The 22,481-nt window shown below is 36.3% G+C and overlaps 1 protein-coding gene across 2 annotated transcripts; it reads left to right on the top strand.

The window, feature by feature from the left end:
• The first annotated feature begins 571 nt into the window (after positions 1-571).
• Positions 572-20,476, top strand: LOC148029388 (clavaminate synthase-like protein At3g21360). 2 transcript variants are annotated; one of them, XM_087688200.1, is made up of 3 exons: positions 572-1,222; positions 19,467-19,675; positions 19,782-20,476. In XM_087688200.1, exons 1-3 carry the CDS (start codon positions 650-652, stop codon positions 20,194-20,196), a joined length of 1,197 nt encoding a protein of 398 aa, XP_087544326.1. In that variant the 5' UTR covers positions 572-649; the 3' UTR covers positions 20,197-20,476. The 2 variants fall into 2 exon arrangements, with proteins under 2 accessions (XP_087544326.1, XP_087544327.1); XM_087688201.1 differs by having other exon boundaries at positions 578-1,222; positions 19,419-19,675.
• Positions 20,477-22,481: the final 2,005 nt, after the last annotated feature.

Below are 22,481 nucleotides of genomic sequence, written 5' to 3'. Positions count from 1 at the left end.
GTGTAGTCTGACATAAGCAAGCACCTCTCTCCTACATGTTGTAGGAGGCTACAAGCCATTCATTGGATCCATGACACTATAGCCTTCATCAACAATGAGAGGTACACCTATATGTATATGTGTGTGTGTGTGTGCGCGTGCACACACACACACATGCATATGCACTTGTGTATGTATGTGTCATATATATATATATATATATCCACCCCTTTGTCTATTTCACACAATGTAGGAGATATGTTGGGTCTGCATGGCTCTTTGCTTGAACGATGTTGATTTGCTTATAATGATAGGTTCATGGATAGATGATGAGCTTTTGCATGGTTAGGATGTCAATTGATCGTCTGAAAAGTCTTTCAAGGTAATTGCGATGGTATTGTTAGTCTCAATGAGTTTAGTCTTTTAGTTCGAGTAGGACAAGATTTCGAAACACCCATTTCCCTTTGGACAACGTGGCTAGTGGAAATGTAATTCTAAGATATCATTTTATATTATTAGCATCATTCTCTGCAAAAGACACGTCAACGTCACCTTTAGTGGAGAAATACAGACACGCACACTCTCTCTCCCGACATTTCTGGTTTTCTGCCTACATTTCCAACTTAGTAGAACTTCTCTGTGTGTGTATTCATATGTGGTTCGTGTGTCTATGATCGCAATGGCGACGGCAATTAGAGAAGTGGCTCCAGGGTGGGTGGAGGGATCAGCTCCGGAGCAGAGAGTATTCGATGGGAAGGTCTTCCCGAAGATACTGTGCCCAGCAGCATCTGCAGTAGGTGCTGCTGCCGCCGCTGATCATGTAGTCGGCTGCCATGATCCTGATCTGCACGAGTATTATGTGGATCAAGACAAGCATATAAAACGTTCAGCTGAAGATGAAGGAAGAGGAAGAGGAGGAGGAGCAGCAGCTGCAGCAGAAGAAGAAGAAGAAGAGAAGGATCAGGGAAGGCCGATGACGATGGAGAATTATATGGAGAGGCTGGTGCGGCGCAGCAAGGCGTTCCTGGAGGAGCAGCTGTACGAGCACGGGGCGGTGCTGCTACGGGGGTTGCCCTGCATGCGGTCGGCGCGGGACTTCGACGCCCTGGTGAGCCGGTGGCTGGGGTGGGAGGAGGTGGATTACGTGGGGGCCGCCCCCAGGCAGCGCGTGATCGGTCGCGTTCTCACCGCCAACGACTCCAACCCCCACCTCGCCATCCCCTTCCACCACGAGATGATCGAGGTACCTCCCTCCCTGCCTTATCCTACCTATATTTTAATTTTTATCCATAATTCTGATGATGATTATCTAGCGTTCCTAATTATCTAATCTCAATGCTTACTAAGACGAGGTATCCCAGGTTCTTGAAATCGATAAAGACGAATATATATTTGATTTGTTATTTTTTCCTCTCTTTATAGAGAAAAGCTTTGCAACACAACCTTTTTTATCTGTTTTTTGAGAAAAGCTTTGCAAGAAAACCTACAAATAAGGGAAGATGGTTTTTGCCCTCTTTTTTGAGAAAAGCTTTGCAAGAAAGCCTACAAAAAGGGAAGCTGGTTTTTGTATCATCTTTCAAACTATTTTCTTGAAACACTCGCTTGTATTGGCCTATCTCTTCTAGTATTTAATCTAGCAATAGAGTTAGGGAAAGGAAGAACCATATGGCAAAGTCAAATCACCTCCATGCTTCCCCTTTAAGAACCTTTCGTTCATCTTACAAAAAGTAAAATATTTAATTTTTTAAAGAGAAGTTGGTTTTAATATACAAATGGTATAGAAGTAGACTCTCACAACAGAGAGAGAATGGTAGGAGAAGAAGTGACCATTAAACTGCATGAGTGAGTTTAAGTCCTATTTAATTCTAATGATTACCTTTGCCCACATGATAGTGGTTTCCCATGGATTCCTTTACATGGGAGCTTGCCATCGAGCTTCTATAGAGCGTGAGTAGGAAGTCTAAAGGAGATGTCAAGATGTTAGAGTGTAGCATCAACTAGGAAGTCAGCTCAGTCGATGTAGAGGAAAGCTCCAAGATTTCCCACAAGAGGAAGCGAGAGAAGGAGATGACTTTGATGAAGTCAACACCGAATCCACTAAGCTATTATAGAGAGAATACGTTGAAGGCTTATTCACTCAACACTAAGGAAGAGAATGTGTTGCATGTCAAAGCTAATTCACAAACCATCTTAGACTTGTTGGTTAACTTCATTAATAGAAACATGAAGGAAAACCTCAAAGGGCCATCAAAGAGGGTTACTTTGGACATTGACAAGGTATGTGCCATTCTAGTCTTTTTCACAAGTAAGTCCCCTAAATCTATGGATACAACTTCTTCCTTCAATGCCATAATTAAGGATATAGGAGAACTTTAACAAATGTACTATGAAGAACATGGAGTTTTTTAGGTGATTTCAACAAGAAGGAAGTAATGCAAAAGGTCTTTGTCTCCAGATGTGCACTATTTTTGGAGCCTCAACCTAATCTAGGTCATGCCTTGGTAATAAGTCAAGCTAGATAGAGATTGCATTAAAAAAGAAGGTCCAGTATGAGTTGAGATACCTGACCTTCCTACCTAATGGAATCTTCTCCTAGACATTGTGAGAGTTCTTCACAAATTGTTGTATATTCCTCCATCATCAAGTCCTTTTAGGAGTAGGCTGCTCTATACGATAATGAATATGTGTGTGGAGGAACTAGAGTCCCTTGTGGTCAAGACTCTATATGTTAGTAAGCTCTGGTTCAAAACACGCTTAGAGAAAGTTTGTAGGAATGTGCTATAACTATGGCCTCTTGGGCCACTATTAGAGAGAGTATCCAAACACTAACTATGAGATTGAAGAAGCTAAGAAGTCACATGAGAAACCTACTTGGTTTGACATGGTTAAGAGCTATAAGAAATTTAAAAATAAAGCTAAGTAAAATGAGAGGGAGAGCAAAGGATGATGATGGCTAGCAGCTAGTCAATCAATAGAGAGGGAAGATGTCAGTAATAAAACAGAAGTTGAAGCTACCAAAATATACTCGGAACAAGTCTCCCCAAATTAGTAAATTTTGTAATAAAGCCTTAATTCTAGAAGATAGTAGAGACCATGCTCATTCTTTCACCAATATTAATAAAATATCACTTGATCATCTTGATTAAGAGTACTACCCTTGAATTGACACCAAAATAGGGTGACATAAAATGGTCTTAAAATATAGAAGGTAGGGTATCATTAGTGGTTTATAACACAAATTGTTATGCCACTATTGTGTGATCAATCATTACTTGAAGTAGGGAAGCACCATGCTTGGTTTAATGCGAGTGAGAAATAAGTAGAACATTGACCTCTCTTCCTATAGGGCATAGTCTCACACCGACCCTCTCAAATGGTGTTGTGTTTAGATGTACACCCTAGATCTTAAGGAAGATATTGTTCAGTTTCAAACTTAAAAATTGAGAAGCCATTTGACTAATTGAGTCCACCCACCCATAAGACAACTCTTGTCGGGGAAGTTATTCTCCCATTTCCCATGCACACATCTACAATATCTTTAGTTTTCTAATTTCAATCCTAGCATATTTAGTTTAGACATTCAAATTAAGCTTTCTTAATTAACTCTTTAGCACAAGTTCATTTTACATCTCTTGATCACATATATAAAAATAAGTAAAAATAGTCTTCTCAAAACAATCCTTTTATTTTAAATAGGGAAAATACAATGGCCATCAACCTATAGTCATATTCTATCCTCAACTAGATATAAAAATGGCTTTGGGCAAAATTGGCCCTATACAAAAACAAGTCTATCTTGGATAAATTGTTTGATATTGAGGAGAAAAACATTGGATTCGAACTACCGACATCATGCCTTCATCAAACCATCCCCTAACTAGTATAGTGATTTTTGAAACACATTCATGCTCGCAAGCAACTTATATCGTCCTAGATTTGTAAAGGTCTCCCTAGAGCCTTACTAGTTATCATGCTCTCCCTACTAAGAGGCCTACTAGTTCCCACAATTTTGGGTGATCACTCACACCTTGTGGAAAGACTCCTCTATGGTCCTAGTCTAAATGATTGAACCAATTCTTGGTGGAAAAACTCAATGCTATGCCTGGGCATATCCATACTCACTCCTTGTTGTATACTTTGTATGAACTCACTCCATCCATGGCTTTCTTTGGGAAACACAAAGAAAGTAACTACTAGCATTTACTTGAAATATTGCTTACAAACAGTCCTATTTAAATAATTATTTTTAAATTATATATAATAAATCAAACTAACAAAAGCAACTAGTAGTTTCTTTACTTACCGATTGCAAAAGTATACTATGGTCTTCTTAGAAAGTTAAGGGTTTAGCTGATTAAATATTTTGGTTAAACTATAGTAGTTTCCATCTCATGGTTTTAGGTGTCAGACATAATAACCTTCGGCCAGGGAAGTAGCCCAAGTAGACAAGTCCTGCCTAATTTAGCAAGAAATCTGAGGGTATCCCCTGAGCTTCGGACCTTAGCACTTCTTGCCCTTGTTCGGGACACACTAATTAATGACCATCTTGGGCTACTTGCCCGGCCGAAGGTTATTATGTCTAACATTAGGAGAATAAAAAAGGGGACTTCCCTCTAACAAAAATATAAATTATTTAAACTTTACTTGGTAAATTTGGTCTTAGAAGTGGAAAAAGGGACTATAGTTGCAGCTACTTGATCTAGTTTAGTCGTGGCTAGAACTTGCTTCTCTATTATTGCACTTCTTCTCTTTAGGTTCATCGTATCATAATGATCTTGATTGGTTTGTGAAGTAGACTAGACAGTAGTGAACTTGGTTGGGAGATAGTGACAAAGAAGAGTTGTTAGATTGAAGTTGGGGTAGGAGGGAAAGGCCAAGTAGCAAGAGTATCATTGTAGAAGCATGTGTCCAATAACTAAAACCAAGGTAGTGGAGCTCTATTCAAGGTTGATGATGACACAACTCTTCTCCCCTTTATATACTATTGATTGGGTGGGGGGAGGGAGAGGTGTTTCGGCTTTAGCATTTGTAGCTTACATAATTGATGATAATGAGGGAGGGGGTCTATTTTGAGAGGCTGAAGTAATAATAAGCATGTTGACACCTTCTTTGGTATGGCTAGCCTTTAGGCTTGGAAAAAGAAAAAAAGGAAAAAAAATAAGCCTTCAATTTTAATTCGTTTGAAATGAAAAAAGAGTATATCAACACCCAACCATAATGGTTGCACATCAAGGATACATTACTTTGGGTGACATCCCTCTTGTAGCAAAAAAGAGGTATATCATCACCCAATAGCAATTGCATAGTGGGTGGGCATCACATTGGGGACATCCCTCATGTAGATTATGGTCAAGGCAATGACCAAGGAATAGGCCATGGCATACTTGGCAACAAGGCTACAAAGATTTGGTTGGTATCATTCAGTACATGCGAGGAGCAACCATTTTCTTGAAGTATTTTTTTTTTGAAAGAGCAACCATCTTTGTACTATCATCAGCTAAGCACGCTTATGTAAGAGGGTCAGTTTCCATAACCAAGAAAATACCAAATAGAATCAATATATTATGGAAGCCATGATTAAGTTAACCATAGCCAATGATCTAATTATTCAGTTGAAGCAATACATCAAGGGAAATGGTAATGGCCCCTTGCAATGGTGGAGCAAGATACTTACTCTTTAGCTATAGTGGGAGGTACACACAAGGAATCCTCAAGAATAAGATTTGATTAATTGGTAAAAAGATAATGGACATGTGTTCCACACAACTTTATATACCTCCCCTTCTCCTATGACCAAGTCATATGCTTCATTACAAGCCTACCCACCGACCTAAAGAAGCATTGTCCTCAAAGCTTGGAATGGAGATGAGATTTACAAAGCATATACAAAAGACCTTGTAAGGAAGTAGATCTATGTGAATAGAGAAGGCTATAATCCAAAGGATATTCCTCGTGAAATATAATGTTGAAGGAAGTGAAATAGGTACAATTGTTGTGATTGTCCACTCAAGGTAGTCAATAGGAAAAATTGCCATAAGTTGGTGTATATATGGCTAAATCCATCAAACAATGTATCATTAGAAAATAGACACCAAGTAGAAGCTACTTCATCCATAAACAAGGCATTTTGACCAAGCCAGGCCAATTAGTTTCATGACAAAATTTTAATACAACAAGCTACCTTGTTCTAAAATTCACTATTTTTAATGTATAAGCCATGAAAAAGATCAAGATATGAAGATGGCAGTCAAGTAGACTCTTCAATAGGAAAAACCCCACAATTTAATAATATATTCTTGAAATGTTTAGTTTCTCAAAACTTTCTCTCTCTTTTCAATGGCCTTTTCCAACTCATAAATAATAAGACCACCTTTATCGATTGGAGTGAGTTCTTCCAAAATTGTAATGGCTACACACATACTTATTTAATTGAGAGACATGAAAGACATCATGAACACATGTTGAAAAAGGAAATTCAAGCTTATAAGCAAGCTCTCTGAATCTCTTGAGGATTTGGTAAGGGCCATAAAATCTATGAGCAAGATTATTATTGCTTCCCTTTAAAGATTCATACTTAGACTCGGGTACTTTGAGAAAAACCCAATCACCCTCGTCAAATCCAATGGTCTTCATTTATTGTTGACATAAGCCTTCATGATATCTTGAGCTTTGTAGATATTTGCATTGCATTGACTCATCAAAGCTTTCATGTTCTCAAGTTCAATCTTAGCTTGCGAGTTTATATCATCATGGAAAAGAGTAGAAGGTATTTGCACTTTATACCCATAGAGAACTTCAAAGGGAGATATGCCAGTCCTCATATAATGAGTGTTATTGTAACAAAATTTAGTGAAATGTAACCATTATCCCAAGAAGCTTAAGTATTGTGGCAAAAATGGCAAAGATAGGCTCCTAACCACTTATTGATGTGCTCCATTGTACATCCTTTTGGGGGTGATAGGCTATAACTAGGAGTCCCTATCAAAGAGAATAGACTCCACCAAAATTTACCCATAAATTTAGTATCAAGATCAAATACTAGGGCATTCCATAAAGCTTGAACACACTCTCTATAAACTAATAAATCACTTGTTTGACTATAAATTGGACTTTAGTTGGAATAAAATGGCAGATTTTGTTAAACGATCAACAACCACATAAATGTTATTCCAAGCATGCTTCATTGTTTTGGGAGTCCTATAATGAAATCCATGTTTATATTAATTTATTTGCCTTGAGGAATAGGTAATGGCTAAAGTAATCCACCGAGTAGAAGCATGGAATCTTTATTTTATTGACATGAAAGACATTGTACAACATAATCTTTAACATCCCTCCAAATGCCCTTGTAATGAAAACTCTTATGGATAGTCTTAAATGTCTTAAATAGCCCACAGTGACCCACCAAAGTTGAAAAATGCATTTCTTTGCAAAATTTGATTTTTAAAAGACATTTGAAACGTCAAATAAATCTGACCTTTATACCACAACAATCCATCATACCATGTACATTTTGGATACTCTTCATCTCTTCCTTGTAAAATTCTCTCATCATAGTGAATTTGTTTTCATCAAGAGAATACTCTTCTTGTATACCATGGATCCACTATTTGTATAAGGTAGAGAGAAGAAAGTGAGAATGGTAATATTCTTGACAAAGCATTTGCCACAATATCAAAATCATAGCCTCAAAGTGTAGACAATTACCATCATTTTTTAAGAGCTAAAGTAGACTAAGAAAGAAAATATTTCAACACTCAATGATTAATTTTGACCTTAAAATAGCTATCATAAATATAATGATACCACTTTTTCATTGCATGAAGAATGGATAGCATTTTTTACTCATAAACATGGAGTTGATGTTCCTTTTCATCCAGTTTTCTGCTCTCATAGGCAATTACTCTATGATCCTAATATAAAACAACCCCAATACCTCTTCTATTGGCATTCGTACATATAGTGAATTCCTTGGAAAAATATGTACATACTAGAATGGGTGTTGAAACTAACAAGGATTCTAGATCATTAAAGCTTTGGTCCACTATGAAATCCCAAAAGAAAGATGATTTATTCAGCTTGTTAATTAATGAAGCCACAATGTGAGCATGATTTTTAATGAATGACCAATAGAAAGAATATAATTTAAGGAAACCTCTCAAAGACGTAGAAGTATTAGGGGTAGGCCAATTCTTGACACATTCCACATTCTTTGGGTCCACTCTAATCCCACTCTCATGGACTATGTGGCCTGAGTATTCTACTTCATCTTACGTAAAAGAACTCTTGGATTCTTTTGCAAAGAGTTTATGCTTTATTAATGTATCAAACACCTTCCTTACATGCTATAGATGCTCATCCCTAGACTTACCATATATGAGGATATCATTGAACAAGACAAGGGTTGTCTTGAACAAGAATGATTATAAAGTCTTATTCATTAGGGCCTGAAAAGTGGTTGGAACATTTGATAGGCCAAAAGGTATATGTATCCCTCTCTTTCATGCAAATTTGATAATATCCTAAACGAAGGTCATCTTCATAAAAAACTTGGCATCCTTGAGTCATTCAAAAGATCATCAATGTGAGGAATGGGACACCTATTTTTAATAGTAGACTTATTTAGGTACCTATAATCAAATCACATGTGTAATATTCCATCATTTTTCTTTACTAAAAGGTAACTAGCTTGGTTGTATCAAATCCATTTGTATCAACTCTTTAGCTTGCCACTCCACCTCTTCACACTCAAACTTTGACAATATTTAAGGACATTTATTGGTATTAGGGACCAAGTCAATGTGGTGATTAGCCTCTCTCTTAGGTGGCAATAAAGATGGGAACTGAAATATGTCTTTGTATTCCTCTAACAATTGGCTCAATGTTGAAACTTCTTCTTTTGAGTAGATGTGGGCTAATCTTCATCCTCTTTAGAAAGAAGAAGAGTGAACACACAAGACTTAACATTGATATCTCCTTTTTTATTTCTTCATGGGAATGATCTCCATATACTTATGATCCACTCCATGCAAGGTAATTGGTTGTCCATCCTAAGAAAACTCAATTTGCATTGTATTTAAACCTATAGTAAATCTTCCAATTATTTTCAACCAATCACATCTAAGGACTATGTCAATGGGTCCCATTTCCAAGTCTATAAGATTAGCTTGTATAGTACATGATGATGAAAGCTCGATAGGAGTGTATGGGCACAGTTCATGGTTGGCTTCAAAAGCCTTGTTGGCAATTTTTACCCTTAATGGTGCCTCCATATTCTTAGGTACTAGCGTCAATCCTTCAAAATATTTTGTGATCCAACACAAAGCGATATGTGCTACCCATATCCATAATAATATAGAAAACTTTTCCATTTACAAGCCTTTTGAGTTGAAGAGTGTTTTCACCTCTACTACCCATCCATGCATCATGAGATGATATACATAACATAGAAGAACCACCCATGTCAAAGGGAAAACCATGCATAGAATCATAAAAGTCTTCATTTCCAACGACTTTATCTTCATGTGATTCCTCTATTGTAGGTAAGGTTGACATTTAAAAAAGTTCACTCTCATTTACTTCCTCATCCAATCCCTCTTTTATGATCATGTTGATTTTAGCTCCTTTTGACTTGCATTTTGTCAGCCTTTGGTATACATCTCTTTCAACTTGTCATTAGACACATGCTTTCCTTTTAAATTATTGGCTGTAGGTTTTCCTCCAAAATTCATCCTTTTAAATTCTAATCTAAATTCAGTATTAGACCTTGGATTTGTTCCATGTTTTGTGCCATAAACTATAGGGAAAGTTGGAAACTTTCTCTAAGTAATTTGGAACGTGCCCTCTTGTCTAAATGGCTTCCTTTGCTTGCGGCTGAATTGTTGTCACAACCTTGAAGATTAATTTAAAGTATACTTCTCACAATTTTAGGCTTGAAATAAAGATATGTCCCTATGGTACTTTTGGTTGTACCTTTCAACAAGTTAAATTGCTTCATGTATGTTCTTGGGCTACATTGCATCTTTCTCTATAGAAAGATAGAAATTAAACCTATAAATGTACTTACTCAACTTGGCTACATCAATGATTTCTTCTATATACATAGATAGATTCAAGAACATGTTTGAATAATCCCATACAAATATCCCTCTTTACTTCAAGTCATACAATTTTCTTTGCAATTTTTTCTTCTCCATTGGAGATACAAACACATCAGACATTATCCATTTGAATTCATCCCAAGTATCAAACTTTTCCCCAATCTTTTGCGTATATCTCCACCAAGTATGGGCATAACCTTGAAGGTGAAGAGGTGCATAATAAATCTTAGCTTTATTGCTCCTTGGGCAGAGTGTAAAGTATATTTCAAACTTATTAATCCATTTTTCCTGTTTGTAGACAAAGAATTATCTCCCTTGAAGTTGGTAGTGCTAATTTTGTCCTAATATTCACGATCATTGTACACTGATTGATTGGAATTGGGCTGTCCAAATGATTGTTGTCTCCAAGAGTCTTTCTTCTATGAATGTTGCTTATAATAGGGTTTTCCATTTTGATTGTTGCCAAACCCTTGATCAAGTGACTAACCATTGCCATGATTAGAGGGTCTTTTAAGTCATTGATGCTCTCTTGGGAGTTGATCATGCATAGGTCTTCATCCACCATCATGTCTATCATGAAGATTGATCTCCACTCCTTGTGGCATAGTAGCAGGTTGAGTATAGAATGATTAAAAAAAAGAATTTCATCCATGTTTACCTTCATCCACTCTTGCATCTTCTTCATGCCTAGAGCAAATCTTTTGGCTGTATTGAGGTCTAGATTTATTATTGGTTTGATATGTCTCTAAATTTGGAAGACTCTCCCTTTTTAAAGATTGTGGGGTCAAGAAGTGGAGTGAAATATGGGTCTTTTGGGGGTGGAGTACTGCCAACTATAGGCTATGTCTCCTACATTTTTCTTTCCAAATTCTTGATAACAATAATTGGTTCATGAAACTTACTATCCATTGACTTGTTGAGAAAATGTGTTCCTCCAAGAATCCCTTCATTCGTGCTATTCAACTCCTTGGACAATTTGTTGGTAACCATTAGAGCCTTGAGACACATGAAACTTTGCATTCTTTGGATGGCTATGCTAAGCATTAATTGCATTAGTACCATCATCATCATCTTGGTATTGGTTGAGTCCAAGATTAGAACCATTAGGCTCAGATTGGTAGGTCCTGATATCCTCATCGATTATTTTCAAAATTTCGCACTTTATCTTATTCTTGGCCATCTTTAACACAAACTGTCTACAATGACCAACAGTCACAGACATTGCAATAACTTTTGATTGGAATGTCCAAACATAATGATTTCTAGCTTGAGACCTTGGCAACAACAAAGTCCCTTATCCACCTACAGTCATCACTTTGTGTTAGAATCACTTTTACTTATCTTGAAACCAAATTTAGTACCTTGTTCAAAATAGTTCAATCACTAGTTTAGACCCTATTCACACTTATAATACCATCTATAAGTGGTTGCCAAACCCTTTGTTATACTACAATCACCTATAGGGTACCTATATCACCTATAATAAATTTACGAAAGTGATAAAAGTAATTCTAAGTACTTATTCCTACCTTGAATACCCTATAGCTGTCTAAAATATTGTGTTTTGTCCCATTTGCAACCTCCTGTATGACTTGTAATAAGACTAAGGGCAGGCTAGGATCACTATGGGGATGCAAAATAGGACCCAATCCAATGCCATAATACTTTCTTCACTCCTCCACAATGTTGTACTTGCGTGAGGGATAAAACAATGTGACAGGCACCTATAAGCTTTGAGACTTGTGGGGTGTATAAATCTCCTCCCCAAGTTGGGTTGTGCACCACTTCAAGATCTTCGATGTGAGGGAGGTTTGCCTCTCTTTTGTCTCACATCTCACCCGACATCTTCTTTTTCCTCTTGTGTATCTTGATATGGCAATTGCATGCTAGTCTAATCAAATAGTTATGATGTGCATGGGCAGAAATAATTCTTTGATGATTTAATTAAATGCATGTGAAAATAAGAAAAATGGACTAAAATTGAATGAAAAGGATATGGATTTTATCCTTTTGTAGTAGTGACTCACTACATTACAATTTTTTCTCACTTACTAACCTGCATACTTTTCTCATATGACACACTAATGATCAAGCAAATGAGGGTTAGCTTCAATAATAAAATGTTATCAATGAATCAATGTATAATCTCAATGGGACACAATCATTTCATGGATAGGATGGGAAAGAATTACAACATAACCTCAAGCAACCTTGAACTAGTTCTATGTGCTATCCAAGATGAGATTCCATCATAGACCACTCTTAATCCCTCTTTTATTGGTAGGATAAGCTAAGCAAGTGGATAGAAGAGAGATTTAAGAGTATGGGACTCAATGGTACCTCTTGTACCTATCGAAAATAGTTTTTGAGCTCCAATTTATCAAGCCACCACTTAGTCTACCACTTCTCCATAGATGCACTTCTTGTATGTAATCAAGATTGACCAATTTGCCATAAAATAGCATCCGATAAGATCTTTATTGATGAAGAAGAATAAAAAATTTGATACAATTCATGAATAATCTCTACTATCCTATTTTCGAGAGAGTGTAAAATCCAAATATCCCATCATAAATCTTCAATGCTGCCAAGAATGAGTTGCTTGAGCTTCTCCTCACTTCTTGGGAGTAGAATAAATCAAAAGCCCCATGAATAGGACCATAATTAATCAAGATTTTAAAAGAAACTCATGGTACCCTATATTCCAAGAGATCAAGAAAGAAAGAGTACACAAAATCTTAATGATATGGTCCAATGTTGATAGAGGGTTTCATGTTCAAGCTTAGGTTCAATTCTAGGAGCATAGAAATACCAAAAGTCTCTTCCAATCTTCAAATTTTTTCTCAAGAAAGCTTTCTGCTCTATTTTACCATAGTAAGATTTGAGGAAACACTTCAAATTATGAAAAATATTGCTTCAATCCTTGACCATTGATAAATACTGGAGCTTTAGGAGGATTTCCAAGAGGGGATTAAGCTAAAAGGCCTTTCAAATAACAAAGACATGGCCAAAGAATACTTGATGTTTTTCAACTCCATATCTAGGATTTTAAAACTCCAAGAAAACTCAAGGAAAGAAGAAATATTGTCCAATGCCTAAGTAACAACACTATAATAGGGAATTTGGAAACTCCTCATATAGTTTGAAAATTCCCAATAATATAGTTGATATTTGGCCATGTGATCAAATCTTATCCCTTACTTGAAAGTATAGTCTACCCTAATCACTATATAGTTTGTCTTTCCAGGTCCCACTTTGAAGCATGGGTTAAGATTTAGATCGGGGGGTTCACTATATGTATATTCTCTATATAACGTGCATTCATGGCCTATTTATAAATATCCTAATCTGTGAATTTTTCTTGAATAAAACACAACCCTTTTCTATTCAATCTCTAAGTAACCCCTTTATATGACACCCTTCTGTACGTAAAAAATGTATAAAAATGGTATTTTAAAAACCCCTTATTTTGAACTCACGTTATATATACATATATTCATGAGTGACCCCCCCCCCCCCCCCCCCCCCCCCCCCCCGAGAAATTTAGCCACATGAACAAATCTTTACCCCTTATTTGAAAGTGGGACTTGGAAGATTCCCAAATTCTCTAATATGGTGTTTAAAGATGAGATGTAGGCTCAATAGAAAGCTTGTTCAAGCTTGTAAGAAAGCTTTAATAGAGATGAATGAATGTTGGCGAGTATATTTCGGCAAGCTTTAATAGAGATCAATGAATGTTGGCTCAATAGAAAGCTTGTTCAAGCTTGTAAGCAAGCTTTAATAGAGATGAATGAAAGTTGGCCAATGTATTTCAGCAAAATGATAAAGAATTCTTGATTAATAAGCCTTCATTGTTGTTCAACAAACTTACCATTGTTTTGTCAAGCATTTAGAAGCCTTATCAAATCTCAAATCAAGTAGCAAACTAATCATGATGATAGTGGAGAAATTTCAAGATAGCATGTGGCATGTTTTTTGCAAGTTGATCATGCAACATTAATAAAAAAATCTCCACAGATCAGTACTATATTAGCTCCAAATAATGCCAAGAAGGAGGCTCAAGTGGTCTCTAAAATTGAAAGGTTCATGGTTGAGAGATATGAAGAGTAAACTTCCATGGAGATTGAAGGAGCTTGAAGAAGAAGAGGAAAATAAGGGTTTCTTGAGAAATAACCATGATTCTAGTCTTCTCCAAACTCTCTTAGTGCCATTTTGTACAAGTTACACTAAAATTGGTCTCTTGAAAGATCATGGCCTTCTAAAATGGCATCCCAACCACCATTCCTTCCACAACCTTGCCAATGGTCTCTAAAATAATCACGGTTAAGAATGGAAAAGCCTATCTAGTTACAGTTGCGATGTGACTAAACTCTCTTAGTGCCATTTTGTACAAGTTACACTAAAATTGGTCTCTTGAAAGATCATGGCCTTCTAAAATGGCATCCCAACCACCATTCCTTCCACAACCTTGCCAATGGTCTCTAAAATAATCACGGTTAAGAATGGAAAAGCCTATCTAGTTACAGTTGCGATGTGACTAAACCCTATGACCACAATCTAACTATAGTCCAATGTCTTCAATAAGTGCAACTAGATGTTGACATGAAAATGAACTATCTAACAAGATCCAAATCTAATCTCTAATACCAATGTAAGAGAGTCAGTTTACATGACCAAGAAAATATCAAATAGACACAATAAATTATGGAAGCCATGATCAAGATAACCATAGCCAATTATGAGATTATGAAGCTAAAACCATACATCAATATCATATTTTTTCTTTGTAAGGCTAGAATAAACTTATAATAAGGCTAATGGGATCACTATGGGGATGAAAAATAGGACCTAATCCAATGCAATGGTACTATCTTCCCTTCTCCACAACATTATACCTAAGTGAGGGACAAAATGGTAGGACAAGCACCTACAAGTGCTCTAAGACATGGGGGGTGCGCAAATTTCCTCCCCAAGATGTGTTGTGCACTACTTCGGGATCTTTGATGTTAGGGAGGGTCACCTCTCTTTTCTTTCACATCTCACCCAAAATTTGCTTTTTCCTCACAATTATCTTGATATGGCAACTGTATGCTAGTCTAATCAAATAGTTATGATGTGCATGGGTAAAAATAAGTATTCGATCATTTAATTAAATGCAAGTGAAAATAGAAAAAATTACTAAAATTGAATGAAAAGGATATGGATTTTACCCTTTTGCACATCGGCTCACTAGATTACAAAGTTTTTCCACTTACTAACTTGCATACTTTTCTCATATGACACATCGATGATTAACCAAAAAAGGAGGGTTAGCTTCAAGAATAACCCTCCTAATCAATGCATAACCATTGAGGTTATACATCGATGATTAACCAAACAAGGAGGGTTACCAAACTAAGCATTTGCACTAATGGAGGCTTGAATCTTGATTAAAGGTCTTCAATGATAGCTGAAATAGCATATGATAAAAGCTTTATTGGATGAAGAAGAATAAAAAATTTGATGCAATTTCTAAATAATCTCTATTGTCCTCTTTTCAAGAGAGTGAGCTTCTTCTCACCTCCGGGGAGTAGAATAGATCAAAAGCCCCTCGAATAGAACCATAATTGATCAAGATTTTAAAAGAGACTCATGGTACCCTACAGTCCAAGAGATTAAGAAAGAAAGAGTACACTAAATCTTAATGATATGGTTGAATGTCAATAGAGGATTTCATCTTGAAGCTTAGGTTCAATTCCATGAGCATGGATATACTAAAAGTCCCTTCCAATCTTCAAAATTTTGCTCAAGAAAACTTGCAACCCTATTTTACCATAGTAAGATTTGAGGAAAAACTTCAAATTATTGAAAACAATACTTCAATCCTTGACCATTGATGAATGCTAGAGCTTCAGGAGGATTTCCAAGAGGAGAGTAAACTAAAAACCCTTTCAAATAACCAATATTTGGCCAAAGAATACTTGAAACTCCATAGTTTGGGTTTTAAAACTCCAAGAAAACTCAAGGAAAGAAGAGATCTTGTCTAGTGCCTTACTAAAAATAAGATATATGCTCAGTAAAAGCTTGTTCAAGCTTGTAAGAAAGCCTTAATGGAGATGAGTGACTGTGCTAGCATGTGTATTCCAACAATAGGATGAAGCATTCTTGATTAATGGATGAAATCAAGCCTTCACTGTTCTTCAACAAAATTTACCATAACTTTGTCAAGCATTTAGAAGCCTTATTAAACCTCAAATCAAGTAGCAAACTAATCTAATGATGTTGGAGAAATTTCAAGACAGTAGGTGACACATTTTTCACACACTAATCTTGCCATGTCAACAACACAAACCTCCATAGATCAATACTGTATCAACTCCAAAGAACACTGGGAAGAAGGCTCAAGTGGTCTCTAAAAGTGGAAGGTTCATGGTTGAGAGATATGAAGCATAAACTTCCACTGAGGTTGGAGCTTGAAGAAGAAGAGGAAAGTAAGGTTTCTTGAAAAATAACCATAGTTCTAGTCTTCTTCAAACTTTTTGAGTAACATTTTGTCCAAGTTACACCAAAACTGGTCTCTTGAAAGGTATTGACCTAAAATGGCATCTTGACCGCCATTTCTTTTACAACCTTATCAGTACCTTCCAAAATAATCATGGTTAAGAATGGTGAATCGTATGTAGTCATAGTTGTGATGTGACTAAACACTATGACCAAATTCTAAGTGTAGTTCATTGTCGTCAATAACTACAACTAGATGCTGTCATGAAAAGGGACTCTCTAATAATATCGAAGTCTAATCTCCGATACCAATGTAAGAGAGCTAGTTTCCATAACCAAGAAAATTCCAAATAGACTCAAGAAATTATGAAAGCCATGATCAAGATAACCATAGCCATGATGTGATTATTAAGCTGAAGCAATACATCAAGAGAAATGGTAATGGTAGCAAGAAACTCACCCCTTCCAATGGTGGAGCAAGGAACTCACCCCTTAGATATGATGGGAGGTCCACATGAGGAAGCCTCAAGAAAAATATTTGATTAATTGGAAAAAAGATCATGGACATATGTTCCACACATCTTTATATATCCCCCTACCCCTTCACTACCACTAAGTCCTATGCTTTATTATAGCTTAATTGTTTCAAGGCGCTTTCCAACAAGCTAAGCCGAATTGGCATACAATGTCACATTAATCGAGACTATTCTATTCATGATTGAGGCACAATTAAAGCTAATGAAAAAAATATAAGTGTGTTTCATTGCATGGAATTTGGATACACTATATGAGATTATCAAGACGAGAGATTAGCCTTGTAATATAAGATAAACATATAGATTAGTCCTTATTATAGAGAACATATTTCTACATGACATATGACAATGCAATTAAAGAAGAATAAATCTTTCACTTGTGCAACTAAACAAAGAAACATAAACTTCTTATAAGGACTAGTGTGAAGGTTTCACTTAACATCGTTTTATGGTTTACAATCATTGTACATTTGACGTTGCATAATGTGAGGGATGAACAAAAAAAGTTTAAGAAATCATCAAATTGTAGTTCACATATAAATTTTTACTATTGAAAGAATTTATCTATTAGTTCAATTTACTTCTATATAAACCTGATCAATTGTGTATGCTATTACTCAATTTACAACATGTGATTAGTAGCTACTTTAACTATCTCCTTATTTAACCAGAATGCAACATGCTCAAACGAGACCAAAAATTGAGTTTATTAACATGGTGTGTTTTTAACCTTCCTAAAAAGTGTTTGATAGATGAATAGCACTTTATTTCATATCTAACAACATAAAAGATAAAGCAATTGAGGGGTGTACCTAAAAAATGTAAGTATACATGTGGAATCAATAGAAGGGTTTTTGAATTTGATAAAGTTTTTATACATAGATGTGTGTGTGTGTGTGTGTGTGTGTGTGTGTGTGTGTGTGTGTGTGTGTGTGTGTGTGTGTGTGTGTGTGTGTGTGTGTGTGTGTGTGTGTGTGTGTGTGTGTGTGTGTGTGTGTGTGTGTGTGTGTGTGTGTGTGTGTGTGTGTGTGTGTGTGTGTGTGTGTGTGTGTGTGTGTGTGTGTGTGTGTGTGTGTGTGTGTGTGTGTGTGTGTGTGTGTGTGTGTGTGTGTGTGTGTGTGTGTGTGTGTGTGTGTGTGTGTGTGTGTGTGTGTGTGTGTGTGTGTGTGTGTGTGTGTGCGCGTGCGTGCGTGAGCACGCGCATGCGTGCATGCATGCATGTGTGTGTGTAAGGAGCCTTTTATTACAATTTGAAGCAAACCCATAAGTTTCTAAAGGAAAATGGATGATTTTATTACTCTATGCCATGTAAGTAAAGTGAACATCTAATTACCCTTTGAAGAAATATGGTATGTATGGTTTCTCATAGGGACACCTCTTGAGATAATGTAGGGATAAGCCTATCACATGTGTGCAAACATGTCGGAGGTATTTAGCTTACCTAAGAATCTTAGGCTCAAACAGACATCTCCTCTTTAGCAACAATAATGCAATGTATTCAAAGAAACCTGATAATGCAACACTATGTTAATACATTGTTTTTCATCTTCTTAAACTCCAATTGGCCTTTATCATGCCTTGTAATGTGCCCAAAGGTATTGTGTGTCAACATGTATTCATTGAAGATATACTTAAGAAGCCAATACTTGTGGATCCACACATGTACACTTTTTATAAACTAAGTCCCTAGATTCTTAGAAATGTTTCATAAAAGTTCATTTAGAGCACATAAATTGATGCCCTTAAAAAATGACCACTATAAAAATCACCTATTCTTTTATAGGAAGGGCTATCCCTTGGTTGAAAAGACAAAACAATATTTGAACTATGGCACTACATACTCATACATGGGCAACAAAGATTTCTATTTGGTGAAACTTGCCTTCGATTTTGCATTAGACATTAAGAAAATGTCTCTTTTTGACAACTCTCCTTCCTTCCTTCCATTAAGTTATCTATCCATTTGAATGGACACATACATCTGATATGGTTGAGGTCTCCCACAAACTTCTTTCTATGAGGATCCTACCCATGTTGAATGGACATGGCTTTTTTAAAAGAGTTTTTCAAATTTAAGGATAAATTTGAGTCTTTATTTTTCTTTTGTGATACATTCATTGTACAACTCTCTTATTTCGTGTTGAAAGAGTCATGTCGCCATGGATAATCGATCATCTTGAATCATTATTGGGATATCTCTTATAGAACTTGGCACTCTTTTTGTATGAGGTAACACAAAAGATTTTATCAATGTTGCTAATTCTAAACTCTAAGAAGTAAATAACTTGATCTTCATAAGATTTCTATTTTTTGTAATGTTCAGGCCAAGAAAGGTCCTCCACCTAAAATCATTTTTTTTTGTGACATTGAGCCTATTCATGATGGAGAAACCCCCCTAGTTTTAAGTCATAAAATTGAAGAAAAGATGCGAGAGGAGTTTCCTGATTTTGTTCAAAAGCTAGAAGAAAAAGGCGTAGTTCATGTTAAAACATTACAACGAACCAAGGACTCTTCTTCATTTGCTGGTGAAGCTTGGCCAATAGTATTTGGAACCACTAATCTCAAAGAAGCTGAAAAAATGTAAGCTTTTATTAACTCTTCATCCTAAACTTTATATTTCATGCAATACTTTTAGCATGATCTATTATTTAAAGAAATATAATGGTTGATTTGTAAAATGTTTCAGAGCCCATGAAGACTTCAATGCAAGGTTGGTTTGGCTTCCTGATGGCAAGGTCAAATTCATAGGCGGTCCCTACAAGGCAATCAAAGTGTTGGATGAAAAGCGGGGACGAAAACAATGGTTCAATAAGCTATCATATACTGATCTCGAGGTACTAGATGATCTACACACCAAAAAGGTACAAACTATTGACATAGAGAGCATTTCGCAAGATGGGCTTAACCTAATTACATTCAAAGATGGGGAAATATTTCCTAAAGATGCAATGATTCGATACATTGAGCTCTTAAAGGAAATGAGTGTGGATATTCCATGGAAGAAAGGAGATGTGTTGATTGTTGATAACTTAGCTGTGATGCATGGTCGAAAGCCTTGCTCTACTCCACGTAAAATCCTTGTTGCCCTAGCTGGATACTAGCTAGTTTTTCATATCAAATACATGTTATGATGTCTCAAAGATTTCTTGAAGATCAAATCCTTCGACATTTGAGTCAAATATGCATTGCATTGTCACACATAAGAGAGTGATAGGGAAATATTACTTTTTAACAAAGCTTCTAAGTGTATCTCTTTAGTCTTTTGAACTACTCTTGTATAAACTACATGCTTTCAAGATGCAAAGAGGTTGATTGCATCTAGGGAGATTGGTTACTTTTGAAGAACATGAGTTTTTAATGTTGATAAACATTGATATTTAATGGATCTATTATAGTAGTGTAAGCTTCAAAAGGATACTAGAATAATGTCAATTAGGCCTTGTTAAATGATTCTATGCTACCAATTACCAATCAAAATTTAAACCAAGATGATTGCATCTTGATAGTAACCATCATTTGCCCCAAGAGACATAGATTAATGCAACAACTAGGACTCAACTTACATGCATAGCCTAGAGGCAAGAAGTGCTTGATGTAATTGGAATAGTTATTAATCCAAAGAAGTCAACATGCATGCATGTTCTTAATGGAGTATTTGATTGATGAGACTAGATGACTAAATCTATAGGGACTTCCTAGACAATTAACATATTTAATTGATATAAATTGTGCTCATTTTAGGATTGTACAACTTCATTTGTTAACTTTCTCTATTGGATCACATGATATAGGATATAGGTAAGATGAGCATTTTCTTAATTTCAAATGGTAATGGTTGGTTGAAGTCATTTCCATATCTTATCCTTCACATAATGCTCCATTATAATGAAAATAAGGTCTCCAAATCACCTTTAAGCATACCAAATTTGCCTTGTAAATCTTTAGATGCCTAGTCTCTTTCCATTGGCAAACTTTATCATGGTTTGGCTAAGCCTTTTCCTCCCCACGATCATTACAAAAAGTACATAGCTTTGAAAAAGATACATATAAGATAGTTCTTTCAAGGAGGTCATGTCAATGGGAGGAACTAATATATCTAAAGTTCTAACATGTAGCCTCCTATGAAGATCCAACTAGGGAGAGATCAAATATAAAGAGAAAAATCCCAAGCTACAAAGAGAGAAACAAACATATTCGCTAAAAATTATAGGGAAATATATTTGCCTTGGAGATGATTAGCTCACCAACCATAATTGTGGAGAGCTTGGGAGACTTAATCCTTTCTCTTGTTTAGTCTAGCATTTTCTGAAAGGTTTAGTGATTTATATGGCCTTCACTTATAAATTTTTCAACATTTAGTGGGCTTGTACATTCTCTACCAATTTCATCATTAGAGCTAACTTTAGGGAAAAATTTTTGACTTTGCATCATAGCAAAATTTCCTTTGTTGGCCACCCAATGTGCACTCGTCACAATTTCAATCCATGCATTTTCATCTAATGCATTATATGCATTTTGGATTATCATGATACCTACTAGATCCCATGCATAATTTGAAGAATGTTGTTGATCCTATGTGGAAGCATCTTATAGGTGAGGGACATAGAAATAATGTGAGTTGACTTGTCAACCCATACCACAAAGCATTTAAGAGTGATGGCTCTTATGAAGAAGCCATGGACTTTTACGAGAGATGAGCTTGAAATAGTACTTGCTTGCATTAAGTCCTCTCAAACATCCACTTGCGCTAGGTGGATCTTGGAGACAAGTCTTAATTTCAAAAACAACATTAGCAAGTTTGAAGATGCATGACTACATAACTTGCTACAGCATGTATTGCCCTTAGTAGTTCAAGCTTGTTTGAGTCCAAGAATTTGAAGCATCAATATATAGATTGGGAAAATTAGAAAAGTTAGTGACATGATTTTTGGTGTAATATCTCTAGTATTCTCTTAATTGGCACAATATAAGATTGATCAATGATTCTCACACTACACAGTTCTCAAATTGCGTAATATTCCCCCCCCCCCCCATTTGCATAGAAACCCTCCTATAATTTTAAAATTAATGCAAAATGTTTTACTTCCCCCTGTCGATGCCGAACAGGTGGTGGGGAGGGGAACAAGTGGAAGATGACGGGAAGAAGAAGTGAAGACAAAGATAATGATGATGTTAATGAAGGGGAGGCCATGTGGCCTACCACCCCTCCTAGCCCTCTTGACCAGTTCGTGGCTAACTGGGAGGCCTAGAACTCCCGCCACCATGCACCACCACTACCACTCCACTTCCTCCCACCTTCCTCCCCCCCCCCCCCCCCCCCCAAGGTTGCGATTCATCACTTCTTTCTTTCCCCCATTGCAAGGAGAAGGGAGAATGGCACATTGCA

This window comes from Lygodium microphyllum, chromosome 11, assembly GCF_053477565.2.
Source record: "Lygodium microphyllum isolate KBCC chromosome 11, Lygodium_microphyllum_v1.1.10, whole genome shotgun sequence".
Lineage (NCBI taxonomy): Eukaryota > Viridiplantae > Streptophyta > Polypodiopsida > Schizaeales > Lygodiaceae > Lygodium > Lygodium microphyllum.
Note: the sequence above shows the minus strand (reverse complement) of the source record. Positions and strands in the feature narration are given on the sequence as shown.

What these genes read in the sequence shown, in the direction of transcription:
- LOC148029388 (XM_087688201.1), top strand. Translation starts at nt 650, where the DNA reads ATGATCGCAATGGCGACGGCAATTAGAGAAGTGGCTCCAGGGTGGGTG. An exon ending in TCCACCACGAGATGATCGAG is followed by an intron (nt 1,223 to 19,418) that starts GTACCTCCCTCC and finishes TGTAATGTTCAG; the next exon opens with GCCAAGAAAGGTCCTCCACC. An exon ending in CTCAAAGAAGCTGAAAAAAT is followed by an intron (nt 19,676 to 19,781) that starts GTAAGCTTTTAT and finishes AAAATGTTTCAG; the next exon opens with AGCCCATGAAGACTTCAATG.